This window comes from Spinacia oleracea, chromosome 4, assembly GCF_020520425.1.
Source record: "Spinacia oleracea cultivar Varoflay chromosome 4, BTI_SOV_V1, whole genome shotgun sequence".
Taxonomy (NCBI): Eukaryota; Viridiplantae; Streptophyta; class Magnoliopsida; order Caryophyllales; family Amaranthaceae; genus Spinacia; species Spinacia oleracea.
Window position 1 is genome coordinate 156,656,588 of NC_079490.1, and position 15,600 is coordinate 156,672,187.

At 36.1% G+C, this 15,600-nt stretch overlaps 1 protein-coding gene across 1 annotated transcript; it reads left to right on the forward strand.

Annotated features, from left to right (window-relative positions):
- The first annotated feature begins 2,625 nt into the window (after positions 1-2,625).
- LOC110792119 (histone deacetylase 19) lies at positions 2,626-15,007 on the forward strand. The gene is made up of 8 exons (XM_021996928.2): positions 2,626-2,830; positions 4,871-5,429; positions 7,026-7,466; positions 7,661-7,891; positions 8,218-8,288; positions 8,372-8,432; positions 14,477-14,554; positions 14,632-15,007. Exons 2-8 carry the CDS (start codon positions 4,902-4,904, stop codon positions 14,734-14,736), a joined length of 1,515 nt encoding a protein of 504 aa, XP_021852620.1. The 5' UTR covers positions 2,626-2,830; positions 4,871-4,901; the 3' UTR covers positions 14,737-15,007.
- The last annotated feature ends 593 nt before the right edge of the window (positions 15,008-15,600 follow it).

The following is a 15,600-nucleotide window of genomic DNA, read 5'->3' on the forward strand; positions in this document are numbered from 1 at the left end:
GAAATATTAAATATTGTTCGTATCGGAAATGAATTCCGGAACCGGGAATTTAATCGGAAGCGTATCGTACGAATAAGCATCGGACGAGGCCTGCCGGACGAGGGCCCAGCACGAAGCCAGGTCATCGCCCAGCAAGCCAAGCGCGCCACACGAACAGCCAAGGCCACGCCAGGCCCAGCGCCAGGCCAGGCCTAGCAGGCCATGGCAGCGCGCGCAGCGCGCGCAGCAATGGGCTGCGAGCATTGTTGCAGCTCGCGTGGGCTTGTAGCTCGCGTGGGCCGAGCGGCCGTGTGGGCTGTGCGCGGGCATGGCCTACACGCTTGCGGGTCATGCTCGTGTAGAGTTTGTGTTCACATACGAAACCTAAAGAGTATAGGATTTGTTTAATGATTAAAATTCCTAATCCTAAAAGATAAATTAATTAAATAAGAATTCTACTAGGATTTTAATTTAATTAATTCGTATCCTAGTAGGATTCGATTACTTATTCCATGGTCTATAAATATGAGTTAAGGGCTCATAATTTATATCGAGTATTCAAGTATTCAAAGTGATTTTTGAGAGCAAAAATTCAGTCATATAATTGCCTATAATAGCCGAAAATTCTAAGTACCTTAAGGGCGATCCTAGTTGGTCAAGCTTAAGGCGGATCCGGACGTGTTGTGGACTATTTACGGAGGGACGACACTTGGAGTCCTAAAGACTTGTTCTTGTTCGGTTCGGGCGCAGCTAGGGAGGGCACGCAACAAAGCGTATGCATCTAAACTATGCTAAATGATTATGTGGAAATAATATGCTTTCCTGGCTTTATGGTTTTTCCGCATGATTTATGTTTTGTCATATGAATCATAACCTAACACAATCCGCTAAGTCAGACTTCGAAAAAGCATTAGCATTAGCACCTCATGATAAAGCTATCAAATTTGAAATTACAAGCCTTCGTGAAAAAACTCAAGGACACCATGTTGAGCAAGTGGTCTCCATTAACGGCGTTCCGAATGAATTTGCCAAACCAACCAGCTCTTTGACTATCAAGAGTCATGCTAATGGGATTTTTGATCCCTTACATTTGCTGACAAAGAATTTCCCAAGGAAGGGGAAGAGGCCATCTGAAGTGGATGGTTGTGAGATAGCTAAGGACAGGAAAGGTAAGAAGGCCCTTTCAACTGCTCATTTTTTGTCTACCTATACCAAAAAGGGGAAGGAGGACAAGTTCGATTGCTTCATGAGCAATGGAGGAACTATTTCTAATGTTAATGAGTGTATGTCTGATAAAATCGGAAAATCTTATGAAAAGTCAAGTTCAAGCTTCCTATCAACTGGTCCCGGGAAAAAGAAGGTTGCATTCACCAACAAAATTAGGAAAAAATACTTCACTGCAGATTTCCCCCTCGACTTATGATCAACTTCTCCAAGGGAAGCAATTCAAGGTTTATAAGTCTAAGGATTATTCTTGGATGTCAATGTGTATTGCTCCGAAAACAGGAATTTTAGAAGGGGTAACCAAGATTATAGTTCTGGGAGTTGTGGGGAAAAGGATCAAGCAGCTGAAATCCCCATAACTTTTGCTGAATCGACCATTGCTAAGGACATTTGTGAGCGTGGGTTGCAGATGAGCATGGAGATCGATCCTGATGCATGTCATATTGTGAAACCTATGGAACTCCAAACTTGCTTAGTAAAGGTTTCATCATCTATCCCTTTCGTATTCTCAACAATGGCACCAAAGCACAGAACCCCAACAACACCAAGGTCAGCTCATGTTACTTCTTCTATGGTAAGGAAAAGGGTAAGTTACGAGAAGCGTCTCTCCTTTCTCAAGGTAGGTATTGGTGACAAAAGGAAAAAAAAAAGAGAACTAGCTTGTTTATGTTGGTGTCCCTGATCCAAAATCCTGGGTCGATCTGCTACTGATATCTTCAATAGTTATTATTATTATTTTTTTTTGGATTCGAATCTAAGACCTATTGTACATAACACCTCAGTCTTAACCACTAGGAAAAGACCTCATTGATATATTTTTTTTTTGTTACTCTGTGTATAATTATTGAGCTTATTAGTTTCCGTATACAACTGAGAAGTGATATAACAAGTTCTAACATTGAGAACCAACATAAGTTGGTGGAATTGGTGGGAAACTCACCTTGTGACTTAGAGGTCACAGGGTCGAGGTTAGACCTAATCAAATGGCGGGCCGGGCCGAGGCATAATACCAGGCCGCTATGTCGGGACGAGCTGGGCCAAATTTCGGGCCCAAAACCGCTATTTTGGGCCATTTTCCGCCGGGCCAAATTTATAACTAAAAAGTGTAGGTTTATGTTTCCCAAACCCGCCCAAAATTTTTAAAATTTCGGGCCGGGCTCGAAAACCGGGTCGGAAAATTCTGCCCAAACCCACAAAATTTCGGACCAGGTCGGACCAGGCTCATCTTGATCAGGTCTAGTCGAGCCCCATCAGCGATTTGAGGGTGACTCAGACGAAGACCTACATAACTGAATTGATTAACTTGTTATCTTGTTCTAAATGCCTAAATGCTGATTAAGTAGGATCTATTTTTCTTACCTATTTAAAAAAAAAACAATTCTTACTACTGACCAGGCACGATCCCTTCGTAAGTAGGTCGTGAAATCATCAAACAAGCCTAATTTTGTGAAATCCTAAAACATTTTGAAAAACAGAACAAGGGTTATTTAAAAGGGCCACAAAGTAACGTTGTCTCTCCTCCCTCAGTCTCTCTCCATTACTGGGGTTCTGCTTCGCCGGGGGAATCGCCGCCCACCCTCGATTTACCGGAATTTCATCGCCGCTGCCGCTTCACATTTCACTATCTGTAACTTTTCTTCCTAATTCGTCTATTTTTTGTTCTTAAAATTCTGATTTCTTTTTCCCAATCCCCAAGTCCAATTATTTTAGATTTATAATCAAACTTTAACTAATAATGTACATCCATAAGTTGACTGGTATACAGTTTTATCTATAATTATGATTTTACGAAGGACTAGTTATTTACCATTTTTTTAGGGTTTTGATTTTTGTCTAGTTAATCTAATTTAATTGTAATTTGTGTTAATGAATGTGTTATTGTCAACCTTTATTTTTAATTATATGTAAAATTATGATATGCCGTGAGATTTCTATGAATTAATACAAGTATGTGTTAAAGTTTGATTCTTTTTCTATTTACTTAGCTAATTTTATGAATAGATTCATATTTAGAAACTCTGTGCAAATTGAGAATGTAATGAATTTTTCTGATAATGAAAATAATGATTCTAATTAGCAGTTACATGATTTGTTGCTTCAGATGTAAGAATTTGTTGTTGGAGACTTGGAGTTAACGACCCGCTTTAATTTTAGCCTTGACCCGGACCTGACCAACTAATAATTTCTAATGACCCGCCTCTAATTGAGCAATAACCAGGCCTAGGTGTGAATAACTTAGTGAGCTGGGGGATGGCACCTCAAAGTGGGAGGGTGAGGCATGAACTTCAACGTTCCACTCCTCCACCTTAAGTGGAAAACGTTAATGGGATTACAATCGTCTACTGTTATTGTTTATATATATATATATATATATATATATATATATATATATATATATATATATATATATATAGTTACTGAGAGCATTTACTTTGTTTTAATCCGGTAAGCTGAATTAGACTGAAAGATTCTTGTAATACCGGTGTATTAGTTGCAGTGTTTGAAAAAACACGCTGAAGCCTAAAGCGCTAGGGCGAAACGCTTAATTAATCCTAGACGAAGTGTTTTGGAAGAAGCGCATGAAGCGTGCTTTTCTGCGTATCATTGATTTTTTTCTTCTTTTTTCTATTTTATGTTGGATTCTTCTCTTTTTATGTCGTTGTGTTTTGGAACACACACTATTAATCCTTAATAATAGAAAGTGGGGCAAGGGAGTCCAAAAGAAAAGGAAAAAGAAGAAAACCGTTGGCGATATTCACAGTATATTCGTTTCCTAGTGGATAGTGCATGATAGACACTATGTTATATGCTTTATTTTTGTTAAAACAAAGAGTAATAAGGAAGAAAATATGATGTTCATATATTTTTGTGGTTTAAATACTCTATGTTAGTCAAATATATATAAAGAAACCTTTAAGTTTTAAAAAGTACCCTACACTTTGATCTGGCGCACGCCTTGTGCTTGGGCTTTGCACTTTTCATCAATGAAAAATTGAAAAGTAAGTTCAATAAGTTCAACATCGCTAAACAGCATTCCCCTCTAGATTACATATCTTTGCTTGTTATAGGAAGAATTCGACCTTAGAGGCTCCTCTGACCTCAGATGCTAAGTCCGAGTTAAAGACTAAAAAACTTCCGAATTCCGTTTTTATACACTGCCTAGGACTCTTATCGCTTTAGAGTGCTTTGTGCTTTTTATTGCTGGTCATTACTTGGTGATATGTGGCCTTTATTGGTATTATTAGTTGTCGTTTTTGTTAGATGGTGTAGGTTTCTTAATCCTTCGTAGATGTAGTGCTCCATGTCATAATAATATCCCGTTTAGCAAAAGATTAATGATCCCGCATGACTTATGAAGTCTGTGATACTTTGTATAGGTACTGTAGGAGCTAAAGGAAAAAAAAACTTCTTGTTATTATTATTCGTAAAACTATGAATATTAATCTGACACGAGAAGTTCTCTTGTATGATTTAATTTACAAGTGTAGTATAAAAGATAGCGTGGACTCATTGTCTCATGTACGTTGCCTAGCTCTTTGCCTATCAAAATTCGTGGCGTGTCTTTCATCATGCTTGTGATTGTCCCTGGAAATAAACTGAGTTACATTTCTTTCTGGAGGTTTATGTAATGATTGCTGGTTCTCAGAGAAATTATTCATCTTTTCAGGACAAGTACCTGTTAGTTTATTTAGTAGGTGATGGACTCAGGAGGCAATTCGCTTCCATCTGGACCAGACGGAGTGAAACGTAAAGTTTCATATTTCTATGATCCAGAAGTTGGAAATTATTACTATGGTCAAGGTCACCCTATGAAGCCACATCGCATTCGTATGACACATGCTCTTTTGGCTCACTATGGCTTGCTTCAACATATGCAAGTGCTCAAGCCTGTCCCTGCAAGAGATAGAGATCTTTGTAGGTTCCACGCCGATGATTATGTATCCTTCCTGAGGAGCATTACCCCCGAAACGCAACAGGATCAGTTGAGGCAGTTGAAGAGGTTTAATGTTGGTGAAGATTGTCCTGTATTTGACGGCCTGTACTCATTTTGTCAGACTTATGCTGGAGGTTCAGTTGGTGGTGCTGTGAAATTGAACCATGGGCTTTGCGATATTGCAATTAATTGGGCTGGCGGCTTGCACCATGCGAAAAAGTGTGAGGCATCTGGTTTCTGCTATGTGAATGATATTGTTTTGGCAATTTTGGAGCTTCTGAAAGTGCATGAGGTGAGAGAAGAATCTCACAAACTTCTAATTGTTTATGGTGATGATTGTTCATTTTATATAGACCTTTCTGAAAAAAATGTATGTTTTCAATTTACAAATGCATCAAACCATATTTTTGTGCGTACAATTTTACTAGGCTCCCCCCCTCCCCCCCTCTTAATGATTAGATATCTAATTTAATATGGTTCATAACCTTCATATGCTGGTCTTTGTTGTTGAATGTTGCAATTGGCTACTTGGCCATTTTCGAACGGACTGAAACATACATCAGTCTTAGGGGAATGTGCTGCACATTAGCTTTATGGCGTTAATAAATATTTCATTACAAGTTTTTTGGATTGACGTGTTTTTTTTTTCCACGGGTGGTTACCGGTTAGATCTATGATTCAGTTTCAGGTATTGATTTTCTTTTGAAACTTTTTACAAGGATATTTTTCACAGATGTGGTCTTGATGTTTTTGAAACCACTCCTCTACGAAAGAGATTGTTGCATGTACAATTGTACATTATGTCCATGAACCATTAGTGAACGATTAGTACCTTAGTGTCATGGTCTGTGGTGGATCTTGAAACTAATGCACAATTGTGTTTACAAGGAAGCGATGATTTCTTCTGCTGTTCTTTTGTATTGGTATTCTCTAGGCCAGTGGCAAGGAAAGTGGGTTCCTTCCATTTTTACTCTTTCCGGCTGTATAAGTAAAAAAATTCTTTAGTGCACTTTTGGAGAAAGTAAAATCATAACTTAGACTTGCTTGACTGCACTATCTGGACCTTGCCACTATTTTGGTACAGATATTCTGCGTTTTTTCAATTAAAACCATGTTATACAACTATACAAGACATCATTATTAGCTAATACTAAAAGATGTTCAGAGTGTAAAACCTGACTTGCTAATCAAATATCATTTGCACCCATGACCATCCCTTGCTCTCTTCTTCCGTATTATCTCCTTCCTTCATGGTGGTTGGTCATGTATATGAGACTAGTTTTTGGTCAGTTGGTCACTATTCACTATTCAGTGTTAACCCCCACTGTATTCCTCCTAAAATATTCTCTCCCCTATCTCAATACCTTCGTTGGTGTTAATCACTAGCTCTTTATACACGCAATGAACGCATTAATTTCAAAAATATAACTTCATAATCTACCTTTGATACAAATATGAAAAAAACTTACTCCTATATATTGTTCATTAATTCTAAATTGAGCACACAATTAAAAAAATCCAATTCATGACTAATTTATATACTTCGTAATTTGAAGTAGCTTATACATACTTTTGATTAGTACCCTGTATTACGTATTTTTATACTCACTTGGGGTGTTCCATAATGTTCTACTTCTACTTTATTATATCTTTGACAAACCCTTTTACCATCTTATCCCCCTTTCCTCCACAATATTTACATCTTTCTACTACCTCTCTTTATATATTTATTGTTCTTTTACACCAATCTGGCAAAAGTTGTATTTTTTGTTTACCAATTTGGCTAATTGGCCATTGAACTTGAGTTTTGTTATTTTATTGTACTTGCAATACATTGTCTTTTTATGTACTTGTTTAATTTACACTGGTGACTTATGAAATCTTGCAGCGTGTATTGTATGTGGACATTGATATACACCACGGCGATGGTGTAGAAGAGGCTTTTTATACTACAGATAGGGTCATGACAGTGTCTTTTCACAAATTTGGGGATTATTTTCCTGGTACAGGAGATATTCGTGATATTGGGTATGGAAAGGGGAAGTATTATTCTCTCAATGTGCCTCTAGATGATGGCATTGATGATGAGAGCTACCAATCATTGTTTAGGCCCATTATGGGAAAAGTAATGGAGATTTTCAAACCTGGGGCTGTTGTCCTGCAATGTGGTGCTGATTCTTTGTCTGGTGATAGATTGGGTTGTTTTAACCTCTCCATTAGGGGTCATGCAGAGTGCGTCAAATACATGAGATCTTTCAACGTCCCGGTACTGTTGGTGGGTGGAGGGGGCTATACTATAAGAAATGTAGCTCGTTGCTGGTGTTATGAGGTATGTTATTTAACTTTGCACACATGTGGAGGATGGTGTATTTTTTGGAAGGATGCTCTTCCTTGTAAAACATCACCCTTCACCTTTAGCATATGTTTGGAGTATCACTAGGCATCATTTACATCAAGTACTTCCATTTAATCGTCCTTTCCAATGCCTTATATTAAATTGATAATTTATTGATGCAATTGCAGACTGGGGTTGCCCTTGGGATTGAACTTGATGATAAGATGCCACAACATGAGTACTATGAGTATTTTGGTCCAGACTATACTCTCCATGTTGCTCCAAGTAATATGGAAAACAAGAACACACGGCCCATATTAGATGATATTAGAGTAAAGCTCCTTGAATACCTCTCAACCCTCCAACATGCACCAAGTGTTCCATTCCAGGAGCGTCCTCCTGATACTGAGTTCCATGAGGTAACTAATGCTTCAATTCATATATGATCTTCACAAACCACACTAATAGCCTTACAGGAACTTCTGGGAAATAAAATATCATGTTTTAGAGAATGCTCTGTATCAGATGCAGCACAGCAATTAGACTTGCATTAACTAAAATGTTGTCCTGCAAACAAATATGGGTAATTGTCATGAATCGAGTGATTTGATAAATCACACCATATTCAAGATAACTTCCCTTTCCGAGAATGCAGTTTGACGTTTGGGTTCATTTAAAACCCTGATGACATGTCACTGATTGTTATTAAAACCTTATTGATCATGAAGTTCTTGCTACTGTTCAGGAAGATGAAGATCAGCAAGATCCAGATCAAAGATGGGATCCAGATTCTGATATGGAGGTTGATGATAATCGGTATGTAATGTGTTGCCATTTAAATCTTTCTCCACATGTCAATTCCAATTCCTAGTTACTTATATTTGGTTTACCTGGTGCAGTCCTATATCAATTCGAAGCAGAGTAAAGAGAGAGATCATGGAGCCCGACCTTAAAGATGCGGTATGTTTCTAGCTATTCAGAGGTTGATTTGCTGTAATGAGTCTATGCCTTAATTTTAAAAAGCGCGAAGCGCACCGAAGCGCACAAGGGCCCTGGAGCTAAAGCGCAAAGCGAAAGCGCGGGCTTTTCGTAGGTGAAGCGCACCTTAAGTGCCAAAAACCTTTAAAATCACTTCTAGAACATATTTTGTACTTAAAACAATATGATACTTATATTATAAATGCATAAATTAACAAAAGGAAGCATAATTCATTACTAAACACCAAACCGGAATACGTCTAAGAGGCTAAAGTACTAACCAAAGACTTAGAGTAAGTCACAAGCTCACAAAAGGCACAAGTTCACAACCAACATAAACAAGTAGGACATTTAGTCACATTTCTAAAACCTCCTACCAAATGTTGCTTCATTCGTAGAGCCCCTCCTTTTGTTACTTTACCACACAAAAGCCACAATGCCAATTGGTCTTATTAGTAGGTTCCGGTTTACCATACTTTCTTGCCGGATCGATGGTGTCTAAGGAAGGTGTGCTTGAACCCCCCTCGTTGGTGGCCATCTAATATTAAAAAACTGAACTTTAGAAAAAAACAGAGAAAAAAAAACAGATTGGTTTGAAATCAAATAGAAAAAACAGAGGGAAAAAAAGCCTACTGGTTGCCCTGTTTTGTTTAACTTAGGCCTTGGTCTCTTCAACTTATAGGACCTTATTTTCAGGTCCTATAAGTTCAGATAAGTTCCAATAAGTTCAGATAAGTTCAGATAAGTTCCAATAAGTCTAGATAAGTTTCAATAAGGTCCTATAAGTTTCAATATGGTCCTATAAGTTCCAATAAGGTCCAATAAGTTACAATAAGGTCCAATAAGGTCATATAAGTTCCAATAAGATCGTATAAGTTTCAATAAGGTCGTATGAGTTCCAATAAGGTCTTAAATAAAACATGTAATATTATGATTATTTGCGTTGTTATATTAAATACATCATATTATGTTATTATACTAAAATTCTTTGTGATCACTAATTGAAGTTCATAATTATCAATTATTTGTAAGTATTAATTAATATGTTATTATTAATTTATTATCAAATATAATTTTAAGGGAAAAACTTACTTTTAAATATTACGTGTACATCACAAATCAATTGCCTATCTTTTTGGTGAGACATACAACAAATAACATCTACGTAGTAGTAATCACAACGTTTTTAACACTACCTCTAAATATTTAGAGGTAACATTTTTTTTTTCTTAATAATAATGATACTTATATATGTTATCAATTGATTGCTTCAATCACCAGCGTATAAATTTTGGATAATTATTATTTTCAATATTCTAATGGTTAAAAGTGTAGTAATAATATAATAAACTTTAAATAAAGTCTAATAAGGTTTAATAAGATTTACCTTCAAAACAAAGGTTTAATAAGGTCTTATAAGGTCGTATAAATTCCTATAAGATCCTATAAGTTCCAATAAGGTCCTATAAGTTCAGATAAGTTCAGGTCTTATAAGTTGAAGAAACACACCCTGACACCCTTATTGGACTTATTCAGACAAAATAAGTTCAAGGAAAAAATGTTCTACCAGAGTGAAAATAAGTTTAGACATGATCACAAATAAGTTCTTTTGTAGGGAAAATAAGTTCAGATAATGTAATTGTCGATAAGTTTAGAGAAATTCTTATAATACAAGTTCACAAAATAATTAGAATAAAACAAAGCTTAACTTATTTCAAATAATAATACTTCACCTCCTTTTGCGAATTAGAGGCATGTATATAGTAAGGATGATGCATTCAAGTATGTGGGGAAACACTATTTTCTGTTGAATGGTTTTAACTCTTTTAAGCTGAAATTTGATATAGTTCTCATGTCATTTTGATCCATGAGGTTGATTTAGATACAAATCAGTGAGGGTGTACCCAGGTATGCTGAGGTTGCATTAACAGATAGCTTCACAACCTTCTAGTCCTATGATTATTTCAAGTAGAGTTTAGAAATATTATGTCTGTCCAGATTATAGAAGTTGTAATACTTCACCACAGTTAGCTTGTGACTATGTTGCATGAATTGGTGTATCTTAGGTACTTGAACACCCTCCTCCTTTATAGGAGAGTTTTTGGTGTGCCTTAAATGTGGGGCCATATCCTTTCTTATTTTCTGTTGCGTTTTCGGACCAATCCAATAGCACTCTCAACAATGAGTAATTAAAGTAATTAAAACGTCCACCACTCTGTGTCTACCCATTTTCTTACTCCTCTACATCATCTTCCTCGCAGGTAAATTATTTTTGCAAAATTCCATCCCAACAATGAAATAAAAAAAAAGTTCACAACTCTAACTTCCACAGTTCTACTATTTACTTTACCCGCCACATTTTATCTCTCCTGCATACTCCACCTATTTTGTATTTATTTTAATGTATTTTCATTTATATTAATAACTTAATGATTTATAACACTTAATTAATAAATTATTTTTTATTTGTGTTAGTTTAAGGAAAATTTAATACGGAGTACTATTGAAGTTTTATGCACGCTAATATACGTTTATTTAAGTTAATATATGATCACTGTTTCCTGATTCGTTAGTATGAGACTGGGTACGGGATCGCAATTCGTTACCTACGTTGCTAAGTTAGACACAAAATTCTACCATTTCATGTTATAATTCGCCTTTTCCGTTTGCGGTCCGTGGGGTGATTAGAGAATTAAATAATACTGATAATGATTCTTTTTACGTTAATATGCATTCAAAATTTTAATAATATTAGTAATATATCTATAATAATAATCGAAAATTTTATGTTTTAATTTTTTTTGATTTTTTTTAATGAATTTAGTTTTATAAAAGTTATTTTTAAAGTGTGCCAAAATATAGAAAAGGAGTCTCTATTTATTTATCTTTAATTTTATTGAGTGTTGGTATATTTGTTTTATTAATTTTTTTTTTGAAATAATAACTTTTTTCACTGAATACCATCTGAGACGACGCTTTTCGGTGAGCAAGTGTTAATCTTGCCCCAAAACGACGTGTTTTGGATGTTATTCAACGACTTTTAAAAAAAATAAATGCACGGGTAAGGGGTGCCCACTTTTCACACGGGCCGACAAAAGTTCCTCATGTTCATGCTTTTTTTTTTGTTTTCTTCTAGAACCTTTCGCTTTTGGTTCATTTTTGGGAGCCCATGAACCACATCTTTCTCACCAAATTAAGCCCGTGCAGGGGCGGAATCTGAAATTATACATAGGGGGGCCAAAATTTAACATATACTTCTTTCGTTTCTTATTACATGACACAATGTGGTTTTTGGCACTATTCACACAAGCTTCTTTGACTTCTTTTGTGATTTATACTTAAGAAAAAACATATTCATGTGGGGTCTTGTTAGATTCGTATTAATGAATATTTTTAATTATCAACTTTTTCTTATCCATAATTGAATATATTGAAGTTTGAAATCCAACATTGACAAACGTGCCTAAAAAATTGTGTAATATAAAAAATAACAGAGGAAGTAGTTTTTATAAATGTGATAAACAAAAATAAAGAAAAAAAACCAAGTATAAAAGAAAGGGAGGTAAGATTCGAACCTTGTACCTCCAACAACATCTAACTTTTAGTGTAAAATAACCACTTGAGCTATATTAGGCATGTGTATTTAAGTGCATATTTAATTTTTAAAGCTCTAATAGGAAAGGGGAAACGGTAGACAAACTAGAATTGTACGGAATATAGTAATCTAACAGGCTAAGAGAAAAGGGCTTTGGAACAGACAGAGGTAACCATGCTGTCTTTCAGATGTAATGGCTATTAATTGAAGATGAAATATTTGGAGTTATGAACCCAACTAAGGACCCCAAATGGATACCACTAGGTTGAATAGTTGTGAATTAAACTTTTAAGCTATGGACAAACTTCAAAGGATGAACCAACAAATTGTGAAAGGAAGACTACGTCCTCAGTGCAACTTTAAATTATGAACCAACTTTAAGTACAAACTACAAAGGAACATAGAATTTAATAGGAGTATAAGTGGGTGGAGGTCTTAAGCCAGAAATCAGAGACGAATCACATTTCTAATATAAAGGCACTACTTGCCATAGCACCAACTAATGCCTCCCGAGGATAAAGAAACTAGTTTAGGAGAGTCCATTCACCATATGTATATGTTCTCTGATTTTTTCAAGCATTCAAGTCATTTCATAGTTCACCACATTTCTTAACCTGGATAAACTGATGAACTCGAACAAACATTTCTTCAAAATAAACCAAATGTTCTATGGCTTCAATGACTTTGTTGCACCTTCTTAGACTGGAATTGTTTGAGAAAGAGTATTTACTTGAATATCCTTTGAAAACTCTTTGTGTTCAAAGTTATGTGTAAATTGACTCCTTAAAGTTGTCGATTAGAACATATAGTTGGAACAGAAAATTTGTACGTCGCTCTTTTTTAAAAAATCAAGTTGAGTGATACAGTGCATAGCTGGCCTTCTGATATTAGAGAGAGAAAATTGGTCTCTAACATGTTGAAAGTCATGATTTATGACGTGAGGTATAAAGTCATGATTCATGACTTTCTATCTCATGTCATAATTCATGACTTCAACATGTTAGAGACCAAATTGTTCTCTAATATGGCTCACGCCATGAATCATGACTTTCTACTTCACGTCATAATCATGAACTTCAACATGTTAGAGACCAAGTTGTTCTCTAATATGGTTCATGTCGTGAATCATAACTTTCTACTTTACGTCATAATCATGACTTTATGAACAAAACAAAAGCATCCAAACACTCGCATCAAGTAATGAATGACTTGTCTTCCATAAATGTATTTTAATTCCCATCGGCTTTTCTCAGTGAGCTGCAAGAATGGTAGAAAAGTCTACTGTTTGAAAGATGAGGAAGCACGTAACTTAGGGCAGCCAGTCTCACTTCATGCAGCAAAGAGCCTTGCTATTTGAGAATCCTTCTATTTTTATGTTATCAAGGAGCAGTAGGGTTCTTTCAGTCTTTCCATAGATAATGGCCATAAAAAATATTGACTTTATTCCTCATGTCATAAATCATGACTTTCAATATGTTAAGAGACAAAGCGCCTCTAATATGCCTCACATCATGAATCATGACTTTATACCTCATGTCAATTATTAGTTTCAACATGTTCAAAGAAATGAAACGTTAAATGTTGGATCTTTGGTTTAGCAAATAGAATTTCCCACTTGAATTGCTACTGTCAGTCTGTCACTAGAGATTTTGCTGCTGCATAGTCTTCAACTGTGTCGGCACCACACAACACTGCAAGGATATGGATATGGAATCCATACACGACACTTGACCTTGCCACCATATAATTCGTAGTTCTTATAGCTAGAAACCGTAAATAATCATTGTAGCCTCCTCTCAGCAACTGATATTTAGGGGACCCTGGTCTTTGGTTAGTGTAATATGGATCTAAAAAGTTTGAAAGAAATAAGTCAACATTGGACCAAGTATTGTGACTGAACCCCCTTTCCTCGATTAAGTTGTTTTTGTTGGATTTTCCTTCCTTTACCCTTCATCCATACGTGTGACCAACTTTGCTTGTGTGATTTGACTTCATGGTGCAATGTTGCGTGGCATTTTATTAATTGAGCTGTTATATTAGTTGGTTGTGTGTGAAGCCATCATGTTCTTTCTCCTATCTAGCCTCTTGTTTGATCTTTGAAACCTTCCCGAGTTCCTTTTGGCTGTATTTGCTCAGAATGGTGTTCCGATAAAGAGAAATTTTCTCCTATTGGTTTTGGTGCATTCTAAAAGCCCTTCGTCTAAAGATGCGAGCCTATCAAGCATAATTGATTCATGCATATACTCATTTGTCCAATGGAACTTGGCGACTTTCCTAACTCATGGTACTTTTGGATGGTGACTTGAAAAATCATAACTGTTGCGGAGTAGCTTTCTTGAGATTATAGAGTAGCTACTTATTGGTTTGCTGTCATATTAGATTCTGGAGAACTACAAGAATTAGAATCTTGACCACCTTGTGTGTGTTTCAGGAGGATGTCAAAGAAACAGCGGATCATGCAAGAGACAATACAGCTGTCTCTTTTAGTACAGGGAGCACATCTTTGAAGGTGAACTGAAGATTCCTCAAATCATGTACCGTTCTTGAGTATTTGAGATTTAACTGTTTCTTTATTCTCATATGCAGCCTCCAAATCCAAATTTGGGCTCAGATCAACAAGAAGCTTGTGTCAAAATGGAACAAGACAGCTCAAATAAGCCCCCTGATCAGCCAGCTGATATGAATTTATAAGAAATTCTGACTTATTTTTACTAACCGACGTGCCGTGGTGTAGGATTTTTGAGATTTATCACTTCCCTTCTTTTTTATCTTGTAAATCGTTGGGGCTTAGTTTTAGTGCATTAGTCAATGTAGAATTTTTGTAGTGAATGAACATTAATTGTTGAGGGAAACTTCTAAAGCAATTGTAACTAAATCCTTGAGCGGCACTCTTAAGACACAGATCACGTAGAAGTCAGCAGAACTTATATACGGAGTACTATGATGATGAGGCTTTGCTTTTTGTCTGTCTTTTTACAGTTTTTGAAATTACTCCATATGTGTTAAAAAAAACTTTGTTTTTATGCAGAAATAGGAAATATTGTAGGGAGAACATCATAAAGATGCTTGGTAGATATACAAAAGATGCCCATAGCATGGCCCAAAAACTTGTAAATGCTATGGCTGAGGAGAATAATTTGAAGCCTAAAGAGTTTAGCAATACAAAAAATAGGAGAAGTTAGAACAATTAGCATTATATGCATTGTACTTCATCCAAGCATCCTGTGATGTCCTTGAAGCTAGACATCCTGCTGAACATCATTCAGTGGAACTAACTCCTCATAGTCTTCTCTGACATTTGGTGGAGGTTGGAAGTGATAGGCTTTTGCAATGGACATCCTTCTTCCAATATCAGCAAGACTATGGGCAACCTTGTTTGCATCATGTTTCACATGAATAATAGTTACATATAAGTTCCTCTTGAGGAGAGAGACAATGTCAGTGATGATTGGAGCCAGCTGATGATCTTGATAACATTTAGGATTCTCAAGCATATACTTTAGAGCTGCTGCATCGATCTTCAACTCTAAATGAGTTATTTTCCTTTCCCAAGCA